The 5,532-nt window shown below is 53.6% G+C and overlaps 2 protein-coding genes across 2 annotated transcripts in view; both read right to left on the minus strand.

The window, feature by feature from the left end:
• The window catches only part of LOC104285865 (golgin subfamily A member 6-like protein 22), a 120,294-nt gene extending 117,377 nt beyond the window's left edge, over positions 1 to 2,917 (minus strand). The window contains exon 1 of the mRNA XM_009884369.1: positions 2,823 to 2,917. Within this exon, the coding sequence (XP_009882671.1) occupies positions 2,823 to 2,917 (95 nt within the window). The remainder of the gene's footprint in view (positions 1 to 2,822) is intronic.
• Positions 2,918 to 3,351: 434 nt separating this feature from the next.
• The window catches only part of GFRA2 (GDNF family receptor alpha 2), a 25,731-nt gene continuing 23,550 nt past the window's right edge, over positions 3,352 to 5,532 (minus strand). Inside the window, exon 9 of the mRNA XM_009884370.1 lies at positions 3,352 to 3,502. Coding sequence (XP_009882672.1) covers positions 3,352 to 3,502 — 151 coding nt within the window. The remainder of the gene's footprint in view (positions 3,503 to 5,532) is intronic.

The raw sequence follows: 5,532 nt of genomic DNA on the forward strand, positions 1-5,532 counted from the left end.
TCTCACGAAGCTGCAGCCCAAGGGGAGGGAGCGCCCCCTCTTCTTGGCTCCACTGGGGGCTCTCTGGGTACCAGCGCGTTGAAGATGCTGGGATGGCGCTTTGCTGGGGGAGCACGTGGCTGTGAGCGAGTGAAAACTGCTTTAAAATAAATAAAACCAACTTCCATAAGGTCTCACAGCAGAGGTGCGACGTGTCCCTCCGTCCACCGCCGGCTCGGAGCCCCAGCTCCCCACCCCATGGCAGGCAGCCCGGGCGGCTCTCCCCGTGCCGGGGTCTCTCTCCCGCCATGGATTTTGTTTCTGATCATAACGCACATTTGGAAATCACCTCTGGGCACAGAGGCTGCTGCATCCCTCGAGCGGCTCCGCGGTCTCCAGAGGAGCTCGCGCTGCACCTGCGGCAGGGCGATGCTGCAGGGACCCACCTTGGTTTTACCCACACCTTTTCACACCGGAGCTGGGATTTTTCTCGCCATCCCTTTCCCGAAGAAAAAGAGTCAAAAAAAGAAAAGCCTTGAGCAAGCCAGGAGGCTTCCTCCCCTCTGGAGAGACAGCACTGTGACCCCTGAGCAGCCACACGCAACTGGTGTCTCCTCCTGCCTTTCTCCTTGATTTAATTCATTGTTCATTTACTGCGGTAATTATATTAGGGAAGTGTAGCAGGACACAGGAGTCCCTTGGAGGCTGCTAATTGTTGCTGGAACCAGGCCATTCGGGCGGTAATTGAGAGAAACACGGCTGATCCTACAGCCCCGCTCCCCGCGGGGAGACGCTGCAGCTGAGACGACTTGGGGCAAAGCCCCACACCACCGCTCGTTAGCCACCTCCTTAATTGCCCCACGAGATCAGGGGGTGTCACTGAAATAAACTTTCTTTTTTTTTTTTTTTTTTTTTTGCTTTCTTCCTTTATGGATAGAATTTCATTTGTTACAAATGGGTTTCATATTTTACTCCCAGCCCCTCAGTATTATTTGGCTTTCAAGCCGGCCCCGTGAGCTCGGGGGGCTTCTTGGGCGCCCCCTGAGCCCTTCTTCTCCTCGGGGACAGTGGCTGCAGCCGGCCTGGGCAACTCCACTCTCCCTTTTGCCTCCCTGGTGTCCCCAGCCCCGGCAGGTTTGGGACAGAGCCCCCCTCTGCCACCCCCCAAAGCACCTCTCCAGCCGTTCCCCCAGACCGACGCTGAGGGTCCCGGTTCTCCTCCTGCGTGACATCCCTCTGCCCCAAATCCTTTAAATCCCACGGGGCGCCCCAGGACCTATGAGGGTCTCCAGAGCTTCACTTAGAATATTAAAGATAAGAAAAGAAATCAATTCTGGTTTCCTTTCCTTGTCAGAGACCTCACCAAGGCTCCTGCTTGGCTTCCTCCTCTGGAGAGATTATCCCAGCTAACGATGATTAGAGGAGGCGGTTGGGATCTCACTGGAATTGCTCCTATTTAACAAAAGGGACCAGTTTCCTACGTTCTCCTCTTTCTTTTTCTCTCCCCGCTGGAACAGCATCAAGGGAACTTCTGGGCTTGAGGATCGTGAGGTTTCTAAACTTGAGCATCCCGGCACCGCACGCATCCCCGTCCCCGACCCGCAGCTCCGCTCATCGCCACGTGGCCGGTATGGCGTTATTTTGATGCCTTTAAAATTAAACACAGCGCAATGGGGGAAGAAAAAAAGAAGAGGAAAAAAAAAAAAGAAAAAAAAAAGATATTTCTTGTGAAGTGGAGCAGCTCGGGAAAGTTAATGAGGCAAAAGCATCTGCTTGTGGGAAACCTGGAGGTGTGAGGAGTGCCCCGAGGTGATAACTTATTTAACGGAGAATTAAAAAGAGGGAGGAGGAAGATGACACCTGCCAGACCATGCTGGCTCGGGGGCTTATTAAAGCCTAAAGGAGAACATCAGACTAATTACAGAGGGCAAAGGTGCCATCCCATCTATTTTCAAATCACCTCTCATGTCGGAAAAGCCTCTCGGTGCCGCGGCAGCCGCTGTTGCAGGGAGAGATGGGCCAAAATCCGACGGGTGAGCAAACCCCAAACCAGCCCACCGGAAAACTCGCTCTTAGAGAAACGAACCGCTTTTAATCCCTCTCTCTTTTTTTTTTTTTTTTTTGTTTGTGAGTCAGAGTGAAGGGAGAGCGGGAATGGGCACGGGTGAGGGGTACCGCAGTCGGGCAGGGACGGGCTCAGTGCCCACTGGCTGCCCGTGGGATGTGTGGCTTAGCGTATTCCCCAGGAGTTGGGAAGTCGTGGCAGACACCTCCTTGCAACATCTTGCTTGCGTATCTGGCTTAGCAGAGGGAAAAAAGAAGGAAAATCCCCTGTGTGCGGGCAGCCCCGGTCCCACGCGCTTTCCAGCCCCTGGGGAGGTGCAAGTCCTGGAGCCGCTGGACCCCGCGCTCAGCTGGGACAACTGGAAGGCACCGGGTCCATACGGCTTCTCAGGGTGGAGTTTGCCAGCTGGTTTCTATTCCTCCGGTTATGCCGAAGCTGCCAATAGCCAAAACCCACCAGAGCATCTCCGCTGCCCGCAGCCCAGTGTCTGGCAGATGGCCCCATCCCTACCGCAGCCAGGGTTTGCCCGGAGGAGGGCTGCGGCGGTTCGGAGCAGGACTGTCCGTGCGGCGGTTGGCAGTGCAGCGCCGGGAGAGCCTGTGCGAGGTCTCCGAACACCCCAGAGGTCTCTCCAAATCCAGACGAGATGAGGTTTGGCTCCAGCTGAGAGGGGCTGCACACACCTTCCCCCCTCCCCGAACCCACACGGCTCCGTTTGTGCTGCTCCTCAAAAAAGGACCGTTCCCAAAGCGCCACCGTGCAAACGAAACCCCCGTACGCATCAGGCAGCGATTCAGCACGCTGCATCAGCTCCGCCGCGTCCTCCGGAGCGATTTCTCCTTCCGCCGCTTGACGAGTGGAGAGCATCTTCATCCCCGCGCCCTCCTTCCAGGAAAGGCTTTGTGTTTGGAGAGGAAGATTCGGTAAAGCTTTGGGGGGCATCGCTCATCGGGACTTCGCATCTCGAGCCTCAGCATCCCCAAGCCCCAGGATCAGCGCTCCCACCTCGAAGAACTTCGCCCGCAGCAGCCCGAGGGATGAAGCGCCTGGATGAAGGCGCCGTGCCCATCACCACGGATAATGCCTTCATCCCAAACGGATGACTATTCAGCAGCTCCGGCACAATCTGGGCGCTGAGGACCCCGCCGGGAAGTCGGGGGGTACAGCTGGGATTGGGGGTGGTCCAGACACAGCAGCTCCAGGCGCTGCCGTGCCTCTCGCCCCGCCGGGACAGCCCCAGGCGCTCGGGGAGGGCACGGCACTGCGGAAACGCCCGCGGGAGCGATGGGGAGATCCTTAACTCGGGTTCATCGGAAGCTCTTTGCTTTCTGCTGATGCCTCCACAGCTGGAAGACCCGAGGAGCTCCGGGGAGCGGGATGGACATCTCCCGCGGGTGCAGGTACCCGGCCGACAGCAGACGTGGCATCAGCTCCTGGATGGAGATGTTTCTCCCTGACCTTTCCCAGCAAAAGGAGTTCATACGCCTTCCAGAACAGCCTCGAGCGTTCCCAGCCTTCTCAGGGAAGGAGGAAATGGAACCATCACCAAGGAGAGCAATCTGCACTCTTATTTTACAGCCTCTTTCCTACAGAAACACAGTGCCGGCGCCGAGGGGGTCCATGCACCTCCGCTGGAACTTTGAACCCCGGGCTGAAGCAGAAGGACAGCCGGGAGCAGCGGAGTCAGGGCAGCCGGGATTTCGGCTCACCCCACACACGAGGGACCCCGAAATTGGCCGGAGAAGCCCCTCCAACGCCGCCCTTTGCGCCTAGATGCTTTTTTTTTTGCTTTTTTTTTTTTTTTTTTGTCGGTGCCAAACTGCCGAGCACATCTGGCTCTCTGTTTCAGAGCTGTCATTTTCCTGGCTGTTAGAGGAGAGAATATGGTAAAGAGCAGCCTGGGTTTGCAACGCGACTCCTGCGAGAGACGTGACATGTTTATTTTCCCCGCGCCAACTTCCACATCAAACGCGTTTTTTTTTTTTTTTTTTTCTTTTTTTTTTTCTTTGCCGCGCTGCAAAAGGGAACATCTCTCCCTCCCTCCCCTATCCACCAGCCCCCGGCTCCCCGCAAACAGCCCAGCATCTCCTTCAGCTCAGATTTTGACATCCCCAGGTCCCCAAGATGCCCCCTGACATCCCATTTTCCGGGGCCAGAGTTGGAGGGGGGTTGACGTTTCGGCTCCTTGGCACGAGCAGTAAAGAGGGGGAGAAAAAAAATAATAAAATAAATAAAAAAAATTATCTTCACCTGACTCGAAAAACTCGATGTTTTGTGTGACCCAAATCTCAATGTTTCAGTTCGGTTTTAAGCGCTGTCATGTTGCTTGGGAAAATAAAATGAAAAAATAAAAATAAAAATAGAGACATTAAGGAAAGGGGATGGTGTTTTCAAAAACAAAGTTATTGCACATAAAAAAAAAAACCCAAAACCCAATCCTGCCACACAGGAACGAGTCAGCTCCTTTGAAATGTTTGCTTGTTTGCTTGTCTCCCGGAGCAAAACAGTCAGGGAATTGTTGGCAGCATTGCGAAATATTTAGACTGACCCAAATCCCTGTGTTTCTGCAGCAAAAGAGCCCCCATTTCCCCCCCCCCCCCCCCCGAGCCAGGGATGCAGCCCCGGGCGCAGGTGGATGCTCGGCGGAGCTCGTGCCGCTTCCTTCCTCGCTTGGTTGTTCTTGGTTTATTATTGGGTTTTTTTTGTATTTTTGCCATTATAGACATCGTTAAAAAAAATAAACTTTACAATAATACATTTTTTTAAGTTGTCGTTGCCATTTGAGCATTTCTTTTCTTGAAAAATAAAGGGAAAAAAAAAAGAAATTAAAAAAGCCACACTGTAGATGTATATGGTTATGTATATACATACATATATGTAGGTATAGGTGAACGCTATATACATACACTATATATGTATATATAAAAGAAAGAAAATAGAGAGGAACATATAAAGGTTTCCGACCGCCGATGGGTCAGATGCCATCCCAACCCAAATTTGACCGGACAAAGATATTTTTTTAGAAAAAAAAAAAAAAAAGAGGAAAAATCCTCCCCTCCGAGTGACAGACTGAGAACACCGGGACAACCTCACAACGTTTCAACAGCAGCTTCTTCTCTCTTCCGTCTTAAAACTCTCGCCAACCGCGGGAAAGAAAAAAAACCCCAAAACCAAAACCAAAAACCCAACCCCAATAACAATGTCAAGAGCTCGAGCGAGTCCCCTGGGAGGATGCAGAAGAGCCTCCTGACAGCACGTCCATCCTTCGGGATGCTCCGATGCGGAAACTTCGCCCCAGCGCACGTGGGCTGACGGCTCCTGCAAATAACCTCTGCCAAAGCTCCTCTCGACGCTTATTTTCCCTTCCCGCTGCCGCTCGCAGCGCTGGACCCCCTGTTGCGGGGCACGTGGCGGGGGGTTTCCCCGCGAGCCGTGGGCTCCTGCTTTAGAAAAGAACCCCAACGCGCCGTAAAAGACCAAAAAAGCCA

This window comes from Charadrius vociferus, unplaced genomic scaffold, assembly GCF_000708025.1.
Source record: "Charadrius vociferus isolate BGI_N301 unplaced genomic scaffold, ASM70802v2 scaffold1044, whole genome shotgun sequence".
Classification (NCBI taxonomy): domain Eukaryota; kingdom Metazoa; phylum Chordata; class Aves; order Charadriiformes; family Charadriidae; genus Charadrius; species Charadrius vociferus.